The 23,053-nt window shown below is 42.0% G+C and overlaps 1 protein-coding gene across 1 annotated transcript in view; it reads right to left on the reverse strand.

The window, feature by feature from the left end:
- ADAMTS16 (ADAM metallopeptidase with thrombospondin type 1 motif 16) overlaps positions 1–8,429 on the reverse strand; it is a 131,310-nt gene extending 122,881 nt beyond the window's left edge. Inside the window, exons 1-3 of the mRNA XM_090278921.1 lie at positions 8,298–8,429; positions 8,105–8,210; positions 1,442–1,767 (exon numbers count right to left, since the gene is read on the reverse strand). Of these exons, the coding sequence (XP_090135047.1) occupies positions 1,442–1,767; positions 8,105–8,210; positions 8,298–8,429 (564 nt within the window). The remainder of the gene's footprint in view (positions 1–1,441; positions 1,768–8,104; positions 8,211–8,297) is intronic.
- Positions 8,430–23,053: the final 14,624 nt, after the last annotated feature.

The raw sequence follows: 23,053 nt of genomic DNA on the forward strand, positions 1-23,053 counted from the left end.
CCCAATTTCTGCAAACACATCCAAGGATACTGGGCTCTGAAGGGCATGGCCCATTTCCCTACCACACAATTGGCTTTCATTTCTAGTCTGAACCTTTGCTGAAGAAAGCCAAGGAAGAGCTATCTTCCTTTAGTGCATTACATGAAGAGTTTAGCTCTGTAATTAAGGAAGATCTATTTTTCTTGGGAAAGCATGGAAAACATCAGCCATACTGTCTTCATGCTTAACAAGTTTGCCAAATAACCACCACCCTATCCTTGGCAACTCCCTGCTGCATCATTCTCAGACCAAAACTCTTCTACAAATAAGAACAGACATGAGACCAACTCATACAAATTCCCCTAAAAAGCATAAGTTAATATTGAAAAAATATTAACAGGATTTAGCATTTGCAAGTATTTAGTATTTTAAGAAGTTGGTTATGAATGCTCCTTTTGCACCCACTATTCACATACATATACACAAAACCCTTCTGATACGTAGAATCTGACATCTCTCTTTCAAAAGGAAAATAAATTTAAGGCAGACTTAAAGCATTTTCTAGAAATGTAATAAATGTTCAGAAACCTGTGTGCCAAACCTTTAACACAGTCAAGACCTTAAGATGTTTGGAGCACCCATTTTCACTTTGCTCTCTAAGTTATGTTTCTCTATGTGTGACTGATTAACTTGTACTCAAGAATCTAATAAGCTTCTCTTTCCTAAAGAATATTTTAAAAATATAAAAGATAAGTCATTCAGATTTCAGCTTGGGTCAGTCTGAGGGATACAGTATCCTGTTAACTGGGCCAGATACTCTTCACTCTAGGGGTCCCAGCAAAGGGGACCACATGAAGCATCTAAGTGATGTTTAATGTCTCAATTTGATATTAAGAAAATGGAGGATGCACAAATAGAATCATGAGTCCAATAAGATCAGTACTGTCCTGCCATGAATTCATCACCCCTTTTGGAATTAACTCTCTAATTGGCAAGTGTGTAATTCTTATCAGAATGACAGAAGTAAAGTGCTTTTAAGCCTCTGATCAAATAATTACCATGGCCAACTGAGTACTGCATTCTATTCATAATGAGAACGCTTCTCTAGTGTTAGTAATGGACTAGTAGTTAGAGTACAACCATCCTCTAAGAAGTCAATGCCTGCACAGGTGCCCATAAATTCTTACCCATGGTTTTCAAGCTGCAGCTCTTTCTTACAAGTGTTCTAGAACAACAAAGGCTGGGCATGTGTGCTATTTTCAAATGCACTAAATAAAGAAGGAGGCATGGCATACTTTAGAATGATTACTTGGCAATTGTCTCCTGCTTTTAAGATCAAAGAAGGCTGCACTACGATAATAAAAAATCAAGCTAAAATACTTCAAGGGAAATCGGTCATCTTTCCTCTTTCACACAACACTGTCCCCGCCAAGTCACTGCAGGTAGCCAGAGCTGTACTCACCAAACCTTTGCAGGTTGAAAGAGCCACTGAGGAATTTTTGTGGGATCGTAAGGAGCCTTGATAAAAACAGAAAGCCTCAGGTGGGAAAGCCTGCAGTGATTTAATGCCTTCCTTTCCCAATGTCTGTATGACAAATCCGGGAGCCACCAGACTGCTGGAAGTTTTCAACTCCATGTGGAAGTCATGCCTGGAACCTTGCAGCCGAAGGTGAAGAGAGTCCTCTCTGAGCTGGGCCAGTGCTCTTTTCCTCCTCTGAGGGTGTGTGATTTCGTGGGACACGTAGTTGCCATTGTGGTCAACCTCATAGGGAGACACCAGGTCATATTCTGAAAGTGTAAGAGGCGGTGTGACTAAGTAAATTCAGAATTTTTTAAAGAGTACAAAAGTTTTTAAATATAATTCATTGCTAGATGAAACTTTCACTCAGTATAAAATGGAGAAGTTCTCAACATCAGCCCATTCGTAAGTCCAAACTGTACAATGCACTAAATCAGAGACAAGAAGGAAAAGGTTTCTCTTTAAAAGGGAAGTCACTGCTGTTCTTATGTGTTATAGCCAATCCAACTAATTCTATAACACGTCAAAGGAAAAACAGACGAGAGACCAAGTAAAACTAAAAATTGGACTTTAATGATTATACTTCATAATTTTACTTTAGAGTAATTTTTATAGTTGCAAACATTCCTATAGTCATAGTTTTTTGTCTTTTACATACATCTTCATCACTAAGGAATTTTAGATTTAAAATGCTGACAATTTTTCAGAAAACACTTAAAAATATGAATATGATGGGGATTCTTTGCTGCTTATTTTTTGATAATCAGTTATTATATCATTGACTACATAGGAGAAAAGGCGGAATGCACACACATTCCAGGTGTCCCAAATGTTAACATTTGGAAATGTTCATATGTGCATTTGCTCCCAATGAAAGCCACTGTTGACCCTCCAATGGGCCTGGGCTCTTAACGCTTGATCATATTTCACACTCCAGGGCCTTTAAAAGCCGAGTACCACACTCTTCTTCCAACACTAATTTACAGTATGCTAGCCTAAAATGTATTCAAATAGATGATTTCTATTTAAAAAGTCAAGAACACCCCAAGGAGTTATCAGATTTCTGGGCACCCATACTGGTCTGCAGAGCTTCAATCACAGACACTCACACCGTTTGCATTCTGTGTACATCTGAGCCATTTCCTCTCGGTGAAAAGTACGGAGAGAAACTGCATCTGAATCCTGGGCAGTGGCCTCCACTGCTTTCCTGGAAATACTGTAGTTTTCTTCTCCAAAGAGGTTTCTCCCTTAGAGAAAATTACTTATTTTCATTTTATAACCAGGTTTGTTTTTGCAGTACCATCATTAATGGTATCATCTCTGCTCTCCACGGGTCAGGGAAAGGTTTTTCTGTCCCAAGCAGGACAGAACTTTGTCCCAAGCAGGACAGAACTTTGGCAAGGGGTGGCTTCATGCCAGGGGCAGCTGTCCCCATGTGGTCATCTTCTACACTCTAACCTGGACTTTCAGACCATGTGAAGCTGAACTTGTCAAGGCTGGGGTTAAAAAACTTCTTAGTTAACGATGTGTTAGCTTGGTTTATACCTTTCAGATAATTAAATGTAGGGTCTACTGTCTCTATTTGCATGCTAGTGATGAGCCTGCACATCTTCCAAGAGGGCCTGCTTCCTATCTTGCATTTTTATAATCATAAGGATACAGCCTTCTTCCCAAGGTGTCTTTGAAACAGATGTCAAGCTGAAGCACAGAGAGGGTGAGAAAGCTCTCCCTCTGCAATGAGTAAACAGTCTTTAAAGACGCTAAATGCTAATTCCTCTTACATGCCTAATGAGATCCTGATACTAAAATTCTTATCCCAGCTCTAATGTCCTAAGAATGTATATATATTCTTCTTTTATTAGCTGTTAGGAGGCTGTTGCTTAAAACTGGGCCCTCTCAGCCTTTGTGTGACACAGTTTTTGGAGTCTTAAAATAAAACATTGTCCTACAGAAGTGACATTTGGTCAGAAGTAAACGGTGCTTGAGTAATTTTTTTTTTTTAATGGAAAAAATAAGGTTTTATTCACAAACAAAACTACTTTGTAACAGGTACCTGTCTACATGTCCCTGTACTGTACTGGCAGACAGCTGTGGTTACACTGGAACAGAGTAGGTAGCATCCAGAGAATGGTCAGAAAAAGGCACGTTTCAGGTTTAGGAGAGGCAGAGAAGGCCAAGGATAATAAGGCACTGCTTGGAGGCCCCTTGCTGGAGCCCATGGCAGGGGAGGATCCAAGGCCAGAGGGACAATCGGAGCGAGAGGTAGAATAACTGAGGGCCCCGGCTAAGGCCTCTGTGACCCTAGGCTTCCTGTTCCCTCTGCTCAAGAGCTTTGACCTCTGGGTTCACTGCTGGGCCCACAGGCATGGACCTGCCACACAGGTATGAATAAATAGGCACTTTGAAGGTAACTGGTGAGGTGGGCTATATGCAAATTAGACAGACAGCAGGTTCTAGCAGACACCCTGACAATCGACCATTGAAATATATGTCAAAACAGGGCACTGTGTCACATAGGGAAAACTATATGAAATTATTTCATAATTTTTAGGAAAATGAGACAGCGAAACAAATCCAGTTAGGTGGTGTACAGTGACAGAAGAAAGGGAAAGCAAGACAAGATTAGTCTGTCTGGCATGTGTATTTGACCACAGTCTGTCCTGAGCCATTCCGAAAGACAAAAGTGGAAAGTGCATGGCCAAACCGCCCTCCTCATCCCCAGCTTTCTGGAACTAAGGGATAGGATGGTACGACAGGGCTGTGTTATCATCTGTCATCCTGCCCCCCACCCCTTCCCCAGGGCTCTCAGGGAGTACTCCCCAATCACCACTAGCCTGTCTCCATTCCAACCCAGGCCCTGGAGTAAGGACAGAAGCATGTGGATGGCTCCAAACACTGGCTAACCCACACATTAATTGCACGTGAAAAGATTATTACCATTAAAAAAATCAAATTGTTTCCAGATGATATAATCCATAGTCTTAGGACCTCTATTTTGGATGGCAGATAATATCTACTTTTTAAAACAATGACTAATAAGCCCCTTTTACATAAACACATGCAGTGTTGTGCTGATAAATGTGTGACAACCAGCTATCTGGGGGGAAAGAAAACAGGCTGGTTTAGAGCATTTCCAGTTTCTCTGGTGTAAATACTCCCACCATGGTTGATTTCAATCACCAATGTGTGACATTACTGAACATGAACTTCAGAAGAGGCTCACAGTAGCACACTATTACAGTATTTCCACCATACAGATGCTATCCAGCGAATAACGTCACCAGCACAGATGATAGTAAAACATACGAAAGGAATTGGGACGTGCTGATGAGGTTTGAATATTTCAGTTTTGTTTTTGCCATGATTACTTACACTGTAGGCTTATACATTTTAATTTTCAATAACCAGTTTGCAAAATTCCTGAAAAGGAAGGACTGGCAGGTGCTGGCCCCAGCACCCTGACTCCAACCTTACTCATTGTAACCAATAACAATGCCTTCCCAACAGTGAGGTGTGGCAATGTGTGATGGCGGAAGACTTGGGTTTCAATTTATTCCAGTGGTTCTCAAACAGGTGGTACTGCCCTCCCCACCTAAGAGGACAAATGTATGAAGACATGTTTAGTTGTCTCAAAGCAGAAGTGGACAGCGGTGTTCTTGCAATCTAGTGGGTGGAATAGATCAAATATAAGGAAGCTGCTGTGTGGTCTTCAATGCACAGGACAGACACCACCAACAACATATCAACAGTGCAAAGAGGGAGAAATGCTGCCGTAATAAAAAGAATAGTCCTTAAAATCAAATACACTCTCAGTTACTTATGGATCAATGTGAAAAGGTCACAGCTAAAGAATTCAGTGAATGAACAAAGTAAGTCTAGCATCTCATCATACTATCTGGAGAGCAGTCAGTGTATAATTACAGTAAACTGAACATTTTAAACAACCTTTTGATCTTATGTTTTAAGATTATAATTCCCAAAACTATTGGTTTTTGATTTTGAGAAAAAACTTAATGTGATTCCTGAATTTTGAGAATCTTTTAAATAATACTTTGGTCTTATGTAGATTTTTGTTTTTTTAAGGAGAAAAAATACACATGGCTGCTTCAGTCAGTACCCTGGACTGCTTGATTGCAAAAGGTATTTTTTACCACAGTATCAGACCTAGGAAAACTCTGGATTCAAACTGAGAGCATGAGGTGCAGACCATCTGTATGTATACTTGGCTGGCTGACTTGACCAGCTACGGAGAGCCAATTTTGCATACTGCATCCTCATTTTGTGTTTAGTGCTATCACACTGATATCTTGAAATCTGCCAGGGGTGGGAGTAATGACCCCATGACAACAAATAAATATTACAATGTAAAGCTCCAAAAAGTCTCTTGTTAAACATTTACACCACTGGGTCAACCTGAAAGACTGCCCTGCCTTATATGATGTGACTATTTGAATGTAAATTAATATATAATTCCAGAGCACAAACACAGATCTATTATGTCCAACAAAACAAAGTTCTCAGGAACTTGTAAACCTTCCTGGAAGCTTAACTTACTCTAGAATGAAAAAGATAACAAATCTGTGATATGCCTCTGCTCTTAACAGGGGCCCCAATTTTCATTACAATGGCAAATTAGGAGGAAAAAAAAATCAAGTCTCCTATTAAGAAAAATCAATGCAAAATCAGCCAAAATGTAATGGGTTTACTAAATGTCCCAAAATAGAACTTCTCAATTTAGTTATCCTTTGTCGTCTCAAAGGGTATATGGAGTCCTTTCTCTTTCTTGTTGTATAATTACTTCAGATACCCAGTAAAATTTGCAGTATAGTTTTTAATATATTTTAAACAAACATTATGGCCAAAAGAGTTACCTTATTTTAACATATTCATGTATAATGGTGTACTCGCAAACAGTAAACTGACCCCAGCACCACACACAGTTCACTCTAGCTCTTCTTTGTTAGCTGGAAACAGGCAATGCTGCTGAGTAGAAAGTCCTTCTCTGGTCATGTGAAAGTTGTCCCCAGATATCCACTCCCTCAGCTTAGCCTGTTATCTTTAAAGACCTAACACAAATGGAGATGTGGAATGAGAGCAGTTTTTCCACCCAGCTAGACCTTTACTGATGATGGATTGCACCTTCCCCTTCAGGTTCTGACCACTCAGGGTAAGTTGGCTGTCATGAAGAATCTGGGCAGTGACACCTGCTGAGGTGCCCAGTGACTGGAGCCCCATGCCAGCCAGGCTGGAGTCCAGCCCATAGGGGTCTATTCTCCCAGGGTTTGGAAAAGCACACATAGGCAGGAAGTCTTGGCTGCTCCTCCTGGAAATAAATGGCTCTCTGTCTATAACACTCTTATCTTAAAGGAAACTTCATAAAGTACTTTGAAAAATCTCCTGAGACTTTCAGGAATTTTCATAATTCTAAAGAATTAAAGTTTTTACAAAATTTTTTTTAAGTGTGAGGAATAAATTAAAGTCTAATGTGGATAATTATATTGTAGACTGCATTATAAGAGAAATAATAAAGACCAGGCAATCCCAGGAAGGTGAGCTTTAAGTACACAGTGAAAAGTAATTTTTAGGATTTTATATCGTTTACAGCTAGCGCCCTCTGATGGTCCCTAAAAAGGTCCTCTGTTTCTGCACTCATCTGATTTATCGCTTCATCTATTTATATAGTCACTCGAAAGGAGATAATTTCAATAGTTAATGCAGACATAAATTGTTGCCTTGATAAAATCTTAATTTTATCCAGGTGAAGACACCATATCGGGTATTTTGAATTATCAACTTTAATTTTCAAGATTTTTTGAAGTTATGCTGCGATAATCAAATCTTATTCTTCCTCTAAAAGTCATTATTCACACTTAAGATGACCATTTATTGTTGGAAATGATGCAAATATTGGGCAATTGCCAATGTATAGGGTTCAGATTGGAACCATGCTCCATACCTGTTTTCCCATTCACCCTAATGCCGCTCAGGACACAAGAATCCATTTCCAGGAAAGGTGAAATGCACGAATGCCGCTTGTGAGCAGCCGAAGAAAAATCACACATTGCAAAAGAATCAGGTTTGTTTTGATGACAAATTATGGCACAGGATATGGACATTTCTTATGATGTCACAATACGCTAACTACTCCGATTCTTGAAGAGCATCAACTCTGATACTCGGATGGTAAGTACTGAGCAAGAAGGTCCGCCTCTGACTCCGGAGTCAAGGTTAGAGAGAGCTCAGCTTAAAAAGCGGGAGGAGGGGGAAGGAAGGGGGCTGCTTTTTTGTAATTGCTTCGATGCATGCATTGATACAGCCTCAAGATTCTTCCCCGGCTTTCGTGTTTTTCCAATCCAATAACATACACCCCCTTGCCTTTTCCCCTAGTGTGTGTTTGTGGTAATAACGCTGGCGAACCCTCGCTGTTTCACACGGAAATATAATGTAAATACTGGTGAAAGTGGACTCAGGTGCTCCCTCAAAAGAAGCAGGGCAGTATCTCAGGAGAGTTCCTGGAGTGATGAACATTCACAGCACCTTATAAACCAGCTTTAGGGGTTCACCAGCTGTTACCTTGCAAGGATTAGAAACCTGCTCGCGACTTACCGCCGTTTTCCACCCAGGCGAGCCACTCCGCGGGACCGGGAGGACGCCGGACGCTCGGGCTCCCTGGCGAGGCCGCTGCGGGTCCCATGGAGCATGCAGGTGCCTGCTGGAAAACAGCGGCGACACCTCGGTGAGACTTGTGGCTGCGCGAGGGGAGCCGCGGGGGACCCTGACTCCGCTGGCGGAGACTCACCTGCACACCCACCTGCGCCAGCAGCAGCACCCAGAGCGCCGCGCAGCCGTGGCCCCGCATTGCCCCGCTGCCCCACGCGCCCCGCGCCCGCCGCCCAAGCAGCGCCCCTGCGGGGAAAACGCAGGGCTTCATTTTGGGGTGCTCAAGAAGGGTCCAGGGCCTGCGGGATGGTCCCCAGCCAGGCGACGTGCAAGTGGGCACCCAGGACCCGATACGATTGGAGCGCAGGAGGCTTCCCCTCCGTGACTGTGCCTCCCGCGCGGGGGTTATCAGTGTGGCTGCACACTGCGCGGGGGGCGGAGTGGCGGCCGCCCCGGCGGGGGCGGCAGAACACCCGCCCGCACCGTGGGAGAATGGGGGGAGGGGCTGAAAGGCAGGAGGTAGAGGGCAGGAGAGGGGAGGGAGAAGGTAGGAGAGGCGAAGCGGACGGAGGAGGGAGCAGAGGAAGGAGAAAGGGGAGCCGGAGAGGAGGGAAGCGGAGGAGTAGGGCAGGAGGGGGGAAAAGAAGGGGAAGAAAAAAGCAGAAGAGGAAGCTGGGTGGAGAACGAGGGCAGGAGGACAGGGAAGGACCCAGACGCTCTCCTAGCCACAGCTGGCGTCTCACAGGACTCCCGGTGGGCAGGAGGGTGGAGAGGGGGCCAGGGGCGCAGGACTGTGAGCGAGTTGGACGGCCCACCAGTCACTCTACAAACGTACTGTCTGGCTATCGATGCTGCCGCACCTAGCTGCGCTGTGCCTTGCTCATACGGATCCCCTGCCTGCCCATCCAAAGGCTCGGACACCTGCCGCCGGCTGGAGTGCGACTGGACTCGCCTGGGCCCTGCTCGGTCCACCCTCCTGTCCAGTTGAGGTGATGGGGTGCGGACTGGGCACTCGGACATTCTGGGGAACACGCGCATCTGAGTGTGCGTGCGTTGTTCTGGGACCTGGGGGTCTCTGCTGCCCTTGACCGACCTTGCTTCAAGAGCCTGTACTGGGGTTTCTAGGGGCCTCCGTGCAGCCTTTGAATGGGAAGGGGTGGGCTGCAGTGCCAGCGGCGCCAGGGGGCCAAGGGAACAGCAGGAGTGTGGCCACAGGCCTGGGAACAGTTCCAGCCCTAGTTCTGCATCTCTCCAGTTTTATACACAGGTGTGTGTGTGTTTCATGGTGAACGCTTGAGTACATGCACTTGTGTGTGCACGTGTTTGTGCACATGCATGTCCTTGAGCATAAGTGCACCCACCTGTTAGTGCCTGTCACCACTCTGCTCCACTGGTTGCTCTTCACCTTCCTGATCAGTTACCTCCTGCAGGTCTCTGGTCTGTGTCCCTCATATTCAGTTTAGCCAAGGTTTTCATCTGTTGCACATTTTGTAGAGAAGGATGAAAAGGAAGTGGTGGAAGTGGTTTCTGGACTCAGTTGCCCAGCTAGCCCAGAGCCTGCAGATGCCTCTTGCCTTGGGCAGCCCTGAAGTGCCAGACATTCTGGGCACTGACAGCAGAGCCTCCTTGCTACTCAGGGGCTAGTTCCTGTTCCACATCTTCCTTTCTATCTCATTTCTCGGTCTATCTCATAGTCATTTATTTAAAATTATTGAAAATGTGAATATTTTCTACATAAAGGCCCACATTAGGGATAGCTTTAAAAAAAAAAAAAAACTGCCACTCTCCCCCTCCGCAGTTCTTGTCAAGGGTCTGCCTATGTGTGCAGGTCAGGGAGCTTAATCTGGAGGAAACTGGAGGCTGAGTTAGGGCAGATCATCAGGGTTTCACGAAGGTTGTGCAGGAGGCAGTCTCCCTTTGACCTTAGTACAAGGCACTGCATGCTTGATAAGTAGGGATCTCTAATCATCTCTAATTGGGTCAAATGTAGCCTGCAAGGGAATCCGATTCTCCAGGTCTAGCTACAACCACAAGAAGACACCCAGGCGATCTTCTTTTAAAAGTTCAAACAGATGCAATGAAAAAAGAATGGCTGGTATAAAAAGTCCCCTTTAAGATTTTGTTTTTTTAGTAATCTTACAGAGCAAAGTGGGGCTTGTTCACGTGGTGCCTTGGTGTATGACCCAACAATTAGTGTTGAGAAAAACAGGTCTTTGTTTATAATATTCTGACCTTGGGGCTGGGGGTGGGGGTGGGAGCACTTCAGCTCAGAGCCCTATTCTTCCATGAGACCCAATGCAAGCCCAATGGTTCCCCATCCCTTATCTGTCAGCTCTTTCCTTCAGGATCTGTGGTATGTTGTCCTCAGCATCCGTATAATAGTCCAAGAAAGCATGTGCCATATTATACTGGATGATGGTAAAGTCCAGGAAAAGCACAAGTCCTAATAGTGTCCTCTCCATATGTCCTGAGTTTTAAGAGCCAGGATAGAGTCCAGGTTTGCAAGGCAGGGAGTCCTGGGTGGCTTTGGAGTCAGCTAGAACAGGCAGGATCAAAGCAGCAGCATGCCTGCTTTCTTACTAGCCCAGACCGCATGGCTGTATCCTGACTACAAGCTGCGGAACCGCTTGCTGCTTCCCACATGGCTGCTACAACCGGCTCCTATATCATGGCTGCTGCAACTTGCTCTTCCAACATGCTCCTCTCACATCATGGCACCCCTCCATTATGCTTCTCCCTCTCAAGGCTGCCTGCTCTTCCTTTTAAATCCTGGAAGTCAGGTAAACCTTTTGCCCTGGGGCATTAACACAGCTATCATCTAGCTATCAGCTTGCCACAATATGCAAAATGCCTTAAAAGATCTGTTGTCTCCTTCCCCCACCCCCCAAACCATGGACTATGGGGAAGATCTATATGTACGCAGTTTCAGTAATACCAAATGAGTCTCCATTGTGAGAAAAGAAAGAATATTCTTTACAATGATGAACATTTTTCTATTTCCTTTAGCTGTTGACTGACTTCAATGTTCATCCTAGACCCTGAATGTCTATCTAGATCACACAAACCAAAGGCAAACTGTAGGGAAGGGGTCTGGTTGGGAGCTGAGATGATTGAAACTGGTACACTGGGTGTAAGAAACACCAAGAACATAGTGCAATAATGTGATTTGTGACTTATAATAAGATAAATGTGTGTGGTCTTTTATTTGTGGCACAGGGCTCCTAAAACCCTTGGAATTTCTCAAGTGACTAGACCATTAAATGTGTCTTTTCTTATGCTAATGAAGGACTTTACACCTCAGGATGTAGACTGTTTGCCTGGAGAAGAACCATGTAGTGAATTCTTAGGTGAATTTCTAAATGGCAGCCCTGAGAGGGGGTTGCTTCTACTTCCCACTTCCAAATTTAGGATTGCCTCTGTCCTTACCAATGGGGCCAAATGTTCCATCAGGCTCTCTCCATCTATTCTACTTTCCCTGGGACTCAGTTTTCTTTCCTATCTTCACAACAAGAATGACAGCAGTGGCTTGCAGATGTTAGGATTAGGTGCAGCGCGGTACAGTAATCTAAACATGTAGCAGGAAAGAGTTCAGCCCTGCTCTCCTTCTTGTTCTTCAGCTACCAGGAGGAGTGGAGGTCAACGTGGAATGAAGTGTCTCCAAGGAGGATGGAAGAGTTTGACCCAAATCAGACTATCACTGAGGAGGGACTCCAGGGGCAATAGAGCACATTTGACAATGTATTCCTGTTTCCTGCATCACAACAAAGTCAACGTGAAATAGCATGCATAAACAACAGCATTTTTCTCCCAAACAGATCACTGTTGTATCCAGCATTTATGTTTACAGAGAAGTTTGGAGGCAGGTTTGGTTTTATTATTTTTTTTGGAAGACTGTTTTGCTCTTCAGATTGGATCCACATAGAATCCCTACTTGTTTGTGTCTTTAGGTTTCTTTTCTTTTTAGAATGTGTTTAGCTGTGCATTTTGTCATTTATTTTCCTTGAAATATCATATGCATTTTTTCAGATTTGGGAAGATATAGATATCTGCTTATTATTTGGGAGATAGGATATTCAGTAAGTAGTTTTTAGTATTAAAATAGACAGTTTAGATAACTGCTGACATTAAATGACAAAGATAATTACTGAATAAGAAAGTATATCTACATGTATGTATAACTAAATGAAGTCAATAAAAATAGTATGTTTAATATTTTACAAAATATTTTCAAGGAACAGAAAGAAGAGAAAGCACAGAAAAGCAAAGTGAAATTCTACTAAAATCTGTCCTGCAGATTAAGGAGTCAACATATATGCTTTATTTGTAGTTTCGAATATCAGAAAAGTAAGCTAAGATCCTCTTAAAAGTTAAAAGTTAATACTCTTGGTTAACATAAGAAGAGTATATGAGAATAGAAAGAAAAATATATTGAATATATAAAAAACAAAATGACAACAGGAAATGAAAACTAAAAGATATAAATGTGACAGCAGAAGATGTAAAAAATTATAACAATATGTACAATGGATTAAATTTGTTTACTATACAACAAAGTCTTGGATTTTTTTATGGCAGTAAAATTCAATCATATACTCTTAAAAGTATACAGACACTACAAAAAAAAACCTGAAATATTAAATTTGTCAATCAATATTGAAGTAAATATTTGCCAAGGAAATATAATAAAATTGAGACTGCCAGAATATCATCTGGGCATGTTTCCTAACCCCCAGGGACTTCATTTTCCCCTCTGTGTGAAGGGCATGATAAAAATAGAACCTCCTCCAAGAAGGTTGAAATGAGGATGGAATAAGTTAATATATTTTTTAATCTTTGCCCAAGGATATGTTTATTAATTTTAGAGAAAGAGGGGAAAGGGGCAGGTGAGAGAGAACGAGAAAGGGAGAGAGAAACATTGATCGGTTGCCTGTCATATGTGCCCCGACTGGGCACAACCTAGATGTGTGCCCTGACTGAGCTTTGAACCCCAGCTCTTTGGTGTATGAGATGATGTTTCAAATTAATTGAGCCACTTGGCCAGAGAGAATGAGCTAATATTTATGAAGAACTTAGACAATGCCTGAAATGTAGAAATTGCTATATAAGTTTAATAAAACTTTAATGTAAACGAAATTGAATGCATTTATCAAAATAATACATATTACTTTAAAAAATAAAACAAATGAAATAGTTGACAGTATCAGATCAGTAACAGACCAAATTAAACATGAATATCAACATTTCCTTTCTTCTAAATTTTGCTTCCATATCCAGTTGATTTGCATGGGAAATGGTTCCAGCGATCCTTCCAGAATAAAGATTTCATCTCTTGAACAGAATTTAGCATTTCTGCTGACTGGAGACCAAAAACTGCATGGCAAATCTGTCGTGACAAATCCAATTCATTTTCCCAAATAGTATCTCATGTGTGAATACCTTGACTAACTGGACAAACTTGCCCATCAGACTCAAACAAATCCTGGGAGAAGAGAACCAATCTTACTATTTACAAAAGCATCTGGAAAGCATTGGATGATTTTCAAAGATAAAGAATCTAATCTACAATGCTGCAAACACCACAGTGTGTGTGCTGCTTAATGCTCTGGGACAGATTCAAATGAAAAACCCCACCATGTACAACTAATTACTATGACTCCATTACTGAGCAATTTTAGCTCAGCTGTCTTATTCTATCTTCATGAGATGGAAAAATCCAAGCTCCCAAATTACAAAACTCCCAATCAGTAACCACATGATAGCATTTACAGATTAAGACAAGCATATTTGTCATCATATTATTGTTTCTTTTATGAAGGAAGTAATTGTGGATCTGCAAAATCATTAAGATACAAAAGTATCCATCGATTCCTGATAACTATGCAATTATTTCTTTTGGAAAATTTGAATTCTCAATTTTTACTTACTTATAATTCAAATAAAAGCTTCTCACTTTCTAGCTTTCTTTACCTGTTCCCTTAAAAGAACTGATGAATTTGGCTGATCTTTATCCCAAATTCAGTTTGGCAAGGGTACAAGTCTGATAGCATAATTTGGAACCATTTGGAATTTGAAAATAAACTAAATATACAATAACTAACAAATTAAATTAATGCAATATAGATTATGCTTTTCTAAATTCTTTTTGCCTCAAACACTGAGTAGGTCCCTCTTAGCAGGGACAGATACTGATTGCGAAGTACTAATTTAGACATTGAGAAGTCTTTTTCTGGAGAATAGCACTGTTGATCAGCTAGACCTGGATACTGTCATCCTTGTTTTCTTTTCCTTTCATGTGAGAAGGTCTGATCAAAAATGCCTTTCTCAGAACAGATAATTACAACCTATCTGCTTACCAGGGTTTATTCTGTTTCTTCCTCTTCCTCTACCTGGAATCATATTATGTATTTGTCAGGTGCCTATTTATTGCCTTTATTTCACTGGACTGTCTTGCTCACAGCTGCATCTCTTGCACTCAGGGGCCCAGCATGTGGTGGGGGTCAGCCTCTGGTTGCCTGGATGATGGAACAGGGCTGCATTCAAGGTCCCCTTGCCTTTTATGATACTCAGAAAAATCCATGGTTGTTGCATGATTGAGCAGTAATAGGAGAGCAGACACCTTCCAGCCTGTCCTGAAAACCTCCAAACTGCCTTAATGAGAGGCGGAAGGTATGAGCCCTTAGCTTGCATTTTAGCGTGCAAATTGGAAGAATGATGTTATTTTTTCTGCCCGGGGGCAGAGAGGCTGGCATGGGAGATGTTGTCTTTTCAGGCAGAATGCTTGTTATTTGTGGACATTTAATCTGCACCCCTTTTATCTCAACCATACCTTCCAGAAGTCACCACAAAGGAGGTAAGAATTCAAAACTTGATTTTGTAGAACATGAACTGGGTTTAAGACTTTCAGTTCAAAATCTGTCCACACATTTTACATTATCTGGGCTTCTCCTTTGTCATGCTTGAGAGTGGAAACTTACTAGCAGGGAAGAAGAGTTGATCAGATTCCAGGAAAGGATCTAAACCAGGGAGGCCCGGGTAGGTGCTAGACCCCAGTGGGCACCTGGCAAGGGGACTCTGGTGCTCAGAGCAGGACCACATGAATAACACACCGATGCAGAGTGATGGGGCAGAGCCAAGAGGCATAAAATGGCTCCAGGACAGGGTGGTGGTTCAGGCCCAGAAGCAGATGCTAAGAGCGAAGGCCCATCAGAACATCAGAACAAAGGGCAGATTTAACCAATGAGAGCCTGTTGTCTGGCAGAGATGACAGCTAAGAAGGGGTGAGTGTGTGCTCTTTGAGATGCTGTGTGATTTTGAAGAACTAACAGTGAGACTTGCTGCTACAATTGGTCAGCAACTTCTGAGCACCACGGGTGATCTTTGATATAAGTCCCTACCTGTTTGGGGCTGATAGCCCTATGCTAACCTAAAAAACAGTCCTTTCAAAGTAAGAGGCAACAAGCGTTTTTTTGAGATCAAGAAGAATAGCTATTCCTGACGCACTGATTCAGGCAGAAGCCCAAATACTGTAATACTGTTCTGAGACAGTAGGAGACAAAGGCAAGGGGTATTTATGAGAAAGGGAAGGGGAACAATTACATCAACAGAGGGAAGACATTTCTATTGGTGCAAATAACATAATATGGTAATGCTAATTGTAAACCATATTTTTTATTTTCAGTCTGGTAGTCATCATTCCAGTAGTCAAAAATTTGTTTTCTTGTTTTCTTTGTAAACAGTTCTTTAGTACATAAGGTTGGGTTAGGCCCACTCCAAAGGTTGTTTTGCCTTGTTTTAACATGTCAAAGATTTGAAGCATAGGACATGCAATATGACACCTACAGTAAAGTAAGTTTGCAGTTTCATAATACAATCTCCCTCCCTAAATCTGCCCACAAATGTGGCAGCAAGTCAAGGGGCACATAATGGGATGGATGCAGTCAGCAAGAGTTCTTGCCCAGTTCTGTCAGCATACTATGTTTATAAGGGTCGAGAAGCTGACTTGATAGCACTTTCCTAGATTCAGATTGACCTGTTTCCTGAGGAGCCCAAGGAAAATAGGAACTGGGAGGTTCAGCACATCCTTATTTTGGTCCTAAAAATGAAAGAAGTGTGTGTGTGAAGGGCATTGGGTTAGGAGAAAAACAGTAAAAAGGATATAGACAATTTTCACTGGGGGAGAACTTACTAGGCTGACCTAAATTATGCCAACTGTTAGATGGTTGTAAGGAAAGTCTGAGAAACAAAGTGCTAACAGACCCTGTCACTGCCTGCCAGGCCTTGCACACATGGCCACTACCCAAAATACCAAGATTCTAACCTCCATATGACCCCATGCTCAATTCTAAGTCACTTGCCTTAACTCAGTTGTTACCATGTCTTTTAGCTCGTTCCCATGATTCCTGACTGTGATCCAGCATCTGACTTGGCCTCCGCAGTCCAGGCCTTGCCCTGACTTATCTCTCTTTGCACTCCATTCACGTCTTCTTTAACTCCCCTAAGCAAATCTTAACTGATGATAATTTATGTAATGGCACATGGCACTCAGAAATCCTTCAGCCCACCTAACTACCTACCAACCTATCAAACAAGGTTGATTTATTTCAGGGGCCAGAGTGACTTTCAGAGAAAACCCAGGTTCAGTCTTCTCCAGGCCACCCTGTGGAATTAATCTGCACCACCTATTGCTCACCGACAGAAAGCTGCATCTAACTCTAGCCCACTGAACATTTTGCTGATCCAGCACTATTTCTTCTATTGGTTTCTCTTTGGGTGCTGATTCTTTGGCCACAGCACCTTCCCTCTCTGCTTGTCAAAGCCTTCCCATGTTTTATAGACTGGATTGGTTCTAAATCCTCCGTGAAGCCTTACTTGCTTACTTGGTCACTCCATTTATTTATCATCTCTCCCTCTCTTTAGAAATACAGACTCTATTACTATTATTTTAGTATGGTGAGAGCATGAAATGACTGTCACTTTAACTATAGTTTGTTACTGACAGATCCCAAGAGATCCGGCACATCCCATTATGGCACACGAGGAAGTGTCAGGATCAGGAGGTGGAGGGAGAGCTGGAAAAAGTTGGAAGAACCTTTATTGTTGTGGTTTCTGTAAGAAGAGACAGGCCAGGCAGTGCAGGAAGCCTTAGGGTTGGCTAGTTTGAAAAGTGCAGAGGGCTCTGGGTATAGGGGCGATTCTTAGTTGTCTGGTACTTGGAGTGACTAAGGCAGGGAAATAGCAGCCCATGTGTAAGTGCCAGATAAAGAGGGTGGTTGCGGCACAGGCTCTGGATTGACTGGTTTCATATGAAAGGTGCACTTGCAGGTGAGCCCTGTGAGGTGCTCCCTTTCCAGGGTTAACAGTGTCCAGATGTCAGAGATTCAACGATACAGAAAATAAAAGACATCAATAAACTTTTTTTTTCCCTTGGCAAATATGTCCTGCCATGTATCCTTATTTTTTTAACTTATGTAACTTATTTAGTAACCACCGTAATAAAGGGATGTTTTCTTGTTAAAACTTTATTTTGCAACACCTACTAGTGTTAAATGCTAATTGTAAACATTCAAAAGGTACTTGGTTGCCTAAAGGCAACACAGGAGAAATTTTACTTGAAATGTGGCAAAGGGAGGACAGAGTAGCAGAGATATGAGGCCAGTTATAAAGTGTTGCAGGCATAGAGGGACCAATAAATAAATTTAAATAGAACATGCATAATTTGTCTGCAAGACTCAGCCTTTGACGTCTACATGGATTGGTAACAGTTGGACTGTACCGAATCTCTAAAAAAAACCTTACAAAATGCAAACATGCTAGTAATTCATAAAAGAGCTGAAGGATAAATTTTTTTTGACAGCTCCTATTTTTCTTTCACCTGGTACTTATTTTTATGTCATCATTTTTAGACCCCTTGAAAATCCAATATTAACCTGATTACAATAATAGCATGTGAGACTTCTATTACGTATTTTGCATATTAAATACATGTTTATTGTGAGCATGAGTATGAATTCTTACTAAGTTTATGTATTTGTTTTTTGGTTGTTTGAGGAATGACCTAGGCTTGGTGGCCGTGCTCACACCGCTGAGATGATTCCAGGAGACAAACGCAGGGGTAGGGACCCAGAAAACCAAAGACTCTGGGAAATTTGCCAAAGCTTCACTTCAGACCAATCTTTCAAATTAGATTTGCAGATGCTTCTTTTACTCAGTGGGGAATCTGGGGAATAATGGAATATTTGTACAGTATGTGTTAATCTAATGATCTATTTCCACTTGACAACTTCAAAGCATCATTAACACAAGACACTCATTAATGCTTCCAAGTGAGGCATGAAGCTTGCCGGGCAATTTTAAAGCTGAGCCTTGACAACAAACTGCCTTTGGAAACTGGTTGTCTATGCTCTCATTTGGGGCATAACCCAGAGGGGTGTCTTTAAACTTTGCTTTTTAGGCACAGGGCCTCATGAATAAGTACAGCATAAGCTTTCTGTGCAACTGTTCAGAATTCAGGGCTAATGAGGTCAGATGAGTCGTTTTCACATACACATTTACTGGGCTGGTCCTCTTGCTTTGCTGATGCACACAATGAATTGTATATAAATGTCTCTGCACAGATAAATTTCATGGTGCATTCACCTGTCAGTGATAGAGCCACTGAGGTGCTGCCCATGGTGTCATCAGTTCTAAGCTCCTCTCATGTCTTAATGGACAAGCACTTCTCTTTGTCAATGTCATTTCTTCCACCTGTGCTCTTGGCGAGAATTTCCTCCCTTGCTCTCTTACTCTGGATTCTCCATTGACTGGCACTTGCTGGGACTCACCTGTATCCTGTATGTCACAGTCACACATCAATCTTGATGGGGGCGGGTATTATGTCCCATTTCTCATAGAGTGAAACCTTAAACTCTGAATCAGAGAATATTAATTGACTGTTTAGGGGAGTAGCAAATACAGCACCTGCACTCAGATTTTCTGAGTCGAATTTCATTTTATCACGATTTAGTGTGTGGGTGAAAAAGGAGTTCTCTGGTAAATAACCTACACAAGGTTACCTGATTATAGTTTCCTAACTGGGCAGGTCATGGTGGGTAGTCATGTGCCCCAGACACATGACTTCTTTATTTTTTTAAAAGTCTTTATTTATTTATTTTTAGAGAGAGGGGGAGGGAGGGAGAGAGAGAGGGAGAGAAACATCAATGTGTGGCTGCCTCTCAAAAGTCCCCAGCTGGGGACCTGGCCCACAACCCACGCATATGCTCTGACTGGGAATCAAACTGGCAGTCCTTTGGTTCGCAGGCTAGAGCTTAATCCACTGATCCACACCAGCCGGGGAAAGTAAAGAGTTTATCTTTGCCTTAAGTAAACCCTGTCCATTGTTTCTGTGCACACCTTTGAAATAAACTTAATCACTGTCAAGAGAGCCCATAGTCTTGTTAAATATCATGTAAGCCAATCCCTGCCTTGCCTTCTTGCACCTCTCTGTAATCTTCCTTACATTCCCTCCTTAATTTCAACTGCATAAAAGAAGCTGCAAAGCTGTCATTCTCCAAAGCATTTGAGATCTTGCTTCCTGGCAGTTATCAGTTTGGCTCAAATAAACTATTATAATTTTTTTTATAGGTTTGGACATTTCTTGACAACAAGTAGCAGAAAGTATTTGAATCTTAGTGGTAATAGAAAGGAAGAGATGGAAAATAAAGAGATAAAACTCCGTGGGCAGAAGATACCTGCAAAGGTACACATCCTGCTTTTTGGAGGGCAGCTATCTGTCCTGTGCCAGATTGCACTGTGGGCTGGTCCTAGAGGGGATCAGGTGACTCTCTCATTAAAATCTGAGACAATACACTACAGGTGGCCTTAGTATTTCAGGAGCATTGTTGGACCTCTGGTTCTGTCCTCTCTTTCACTTTCCTTGTGATGAAAACTTTTATCTTTTTCCTACCCTCCCACCCAAGGGAACAAAATGTACTTCTAATCACCTGTATTGAGTTCCATTCTCTCTATTCAAGTTTTAGGGAGATGGATTGTTACTGTAAACAACAAAATAGGAAATCGAAACAGAGCTACCATCCACAGAGAGAAAACTTTGAAGAGACTGTGCAGGACAGACTGAAGGCCCATCTTGGTTAAGGTGACAACCAACAGGCAAAGTGTCCTCAAAGAGCACAAACTGCTGTTGCAGGTGGGGGGATACTAAGGGCTAAGACCAGAGTAAAACAATAAATAATTCAAAAGGCAAATTACAAGCTTACCTCCTCCCAAAAGACATTTCATGAAGGCCTAATGATTGACTCTTAATTACTAAAGTTTCTTATAAATTCATAAAAAAGGAGAATGTTATAGAAAATTTGGCAAAAGATATTAACAAGAACTTCATATACACAAGAGAAATATAAGTGGTTAAAGTAGTGGTAAATTTATGGTCAAACTCACTCACAATAAAAAATAATGTTCACCTACTTAGTATCACTTAGAAATATAGGACCATTGACTCTCTCAGGAAGAGAACAGGTTTAACCACCCTCTTAAAAATAGAGTCAGCACTAGGAACACAAGGTTGAGAGGATTTCATAATGACACCTGGAGGCAGCAGATGACATTGCTGCCCCACCCATATCTTCTCTGCTTCATCACCACAATGTACAGCAGCTACCAGGCACAGGCTTCTTTTGGCCTCAGGTCTGGGTTTGCCCCTTGGGGTGCTCATTCAGTGCACATGGGAGATGGAAATGCTGAGTGAACACCTGCCCTTCACCAATGACTGTCTTCTTTTGGTGGGTAAACAGCTCAGTTCCCAACCTTCTCTGGGGACACACAAGGAGGTCTGTGCTCTACTCTTATACCCAGAATTTCCCACATAACTAAGAATTATTTGAAAAATAATTTATTATTCTTAAGTACTATTATTAAATATTATTATTATTATTACAATTCCTCTACTTTAAGAATTATTATTTTTTAGGAAAGTACCTGAGCAGGAGAAGATTTACCAGGATCTTTTACATTTTAATTTACCCACAAGTAGATCAAAGTTAGGTAATGGAGACATTTTCCTTGGAAGCAGAAATCTTGTGTGTGTGTAAGAGACTAAATTGTCAGGGAAATCTCTCTGAGGTACAAAGTATTGGGCAAAATCCCAGGTGAGAAGTCCGTGAGTGGCTGGACTGACTGATCTGTGGGGATCAGAGCTAGGAAAATGGGCTCTTAGTTCATGTTGGCACATGGCTACTTGACAGTCAGGTCCAAGCTCTCTGCCCCCCCCCCCCCTGGAGAATTAAATTCCAACATTGTTTTTTGGCAAGTTTTTAATGTAGAAAAGCATGTAAAACACCTACAATACAAAGTAATAAATGTAAAATTTGGCTCAAAATTAATGCATCCATTAAGAATTTTTGATGTATAAAAATAGATTTTATGGAGAATTTTTTTGGAAAAGGAAGCAAAATTTAAAAAAGGGAAAATGAGTTTATACATGTATCCACACATTAAGCCCAGGATTAAGATGGCTAGGGTTGAAGGTTTATTTATGTTTCAAGGTTTTCTTGGAGATTATAGCCACCAAAAGGACAATTTGTAAGAAATTCTTGTTGGAAACAATAGAAAATATATAGCTGCTGCCTAGAGAATTTCTTTCAACATACCCAGGCCCTCTACAAAGTCTGCATGTTCCAACTGCCCTGAGGACCAGCACTACGCTCTCACTCATGAAATCACAGTGAGGTTTTCCACATGGGGTCATGGAAACCTTTTGGGTGCAAGACCTTGGATGGCATGGGTGCCAAGTGTCATCGGATGCAGCACCGAGACACCGAGAGGTCCAGCGAATGGGCCCTTCAGTCTGCTGGGTGTGCTTCTCATGTCAGCAACCAGTCAGTCTTATATATGACACTTTCAACACAAACTTAGTGCTGGTGACCCAGCCATGTGTGATAGGCACAGAGCTTACTAGAGCCATCTAAAACATGGACCATGGTTGTAACAGTCCTAATCTGTAGCTGAGAACAATTTTCCTTGCTCATTTGACATTGCTGACCTTGAAAATTCCATGAGATAGTATAGATCACACTGCATAACACCACAAACCATTAAGTAATTTAACATGATGCTATTTATAATTGATAGTTATAATTCTAGACCTACTGTGGATTTTCATAAGCATATAGATGCGTATCAATATAGATGAGACCTTAATCAGTGATGGAAAAAAGGATGGCAGGAAAATTAGGGTAGGAGAGGGTAAAAGGAAGAGCCAGAGGGGCAAGAAAGGGACCAGCTCACAATGTTGGCCTCTCATCCACTAGCTATCTTCAGTCCCGAGCTCAACTGCTCTTTTTAAAAGCAGTTGATTATGATAGTTTTTAGCCCCCAAAGATGAATCACAGCAGAGAGGGTCATGCTGCTTCTGGGGGCAACTCCTAGACCAAAGTACTAGGGCCCATAAGTAGGAAGTCAGCAGGTGTTGGTTAGTACCACTTATAGTAAAAGACACAGGGGAATACTAAAACTCCCTACATAAAATTCCATCTCTAGGGAGAAAGTTGGCAAGAAGCTAGGCATGTAAAAATCATATTAACAAATGCATGCATTGGCTTTGAAACAATACTCATGAAGAGAAAGGTGGTTTGAAGCCATGGTAAATTGGCGTGGATACACTTATTGGAAATTTTGCACAAAGTTTGCAGCATCTTGCTGTTGTCTTATCTAAAATTACATTCTAGCTTAACCAGGTTTCAAGGATAGAGTGTGAGCCTCTGTCTGGCCTGAACAGGCACTGGAGTTGACTATGTTTGCAATGGTGGTGAGGACCGTGATTCTGAGGTCACCCTGCCGACATTGTACTATCAGCTCCCTCACAATCTGCGTAAACCAGGGCACGTCACTCAGCTTCTCTAAGTC

Source organism: Furipterus horrens, unplaced genomic scaffold, assembly GCF_987537825.1.
Source record: "Furipterus horrens unplaced genomic scaffold, mFurHor1.1.pri manual_scaffold_5, whole genome shotgun sequence".
NCBI classification, from domain to species: Eukaryota; Metazoa; Chordata; class Mammalia; order Chiroptera; family Furipteridae; genus Furipterus; species Furipterus horrens.